General features: G+C 40.2%; 1 protein-coding gene across 1 annotated transcript in view; it reads left to right on the top strand.

Moving 5' to 3' along the window:
* LOC119586616 (transport and Golgi organization protein 11-like) overlaps window positions 1-366 on the top strand; it is a 33,189-nt gene that overhangs the window by 19,943 nt on the left and 12,880 nt on the right. The window contains exon 6 of the mRNA XM_037935363.1: window positions 234-351. Coding sequence (XP_037791291.1) covers window positions 234-351 — 118 coding nt within the window. The remainder of the gene's footprint in view (window positions 1-233; window positions 352-366) is intronic.

Genomic DNA, 366 nt, shown 5'->3' on the forward strand with positions numbered 1-366 from the left:
TCTTGAGAATATTTTATTATAAAGACAGTAGGTTTTTGGCAATGTTGCCTCCTACCCTGCTTATTTACAAACTCAAAGATGGCCTTGAAAGTAGCATGTGGCTTAGACACAACTGCTGTGAAGCCATAGTCATTGTATGGGACAATGCACTTGTGGGGTTTGAATTGAAGATTAACCTTGAAGTTACTCTCTTTCTTAGGTATATGATGATGATATTTTCTTTGCCCTTCCAGATGTCAAACATAACCAGCCCTCAGCGGTTTTCAGGAACCTTTGACCACTTTTACGATGGGCATTATGAGCCAGATATTAGCACCCAGATGAAGGTGCCAAAGAGAATACGTGTGACAGGTACTGTTGATTCTT

Source organism: Penaeus monodon, chromosome 21, assembly GCF_015228065.2.
Source record: "Penaeus monodon isolate SGIC_2016 chromosome 21, NSTDA_Pmon_1, whole genome shotgun sequence".
NCBI classification, from domain to species: domain Eukaryota; kingdom Metazoa; phylum Arthropoda; class Malacostraca; order Decapoda; family Penaeidae; genus Penaeus; species Penaeus monodon.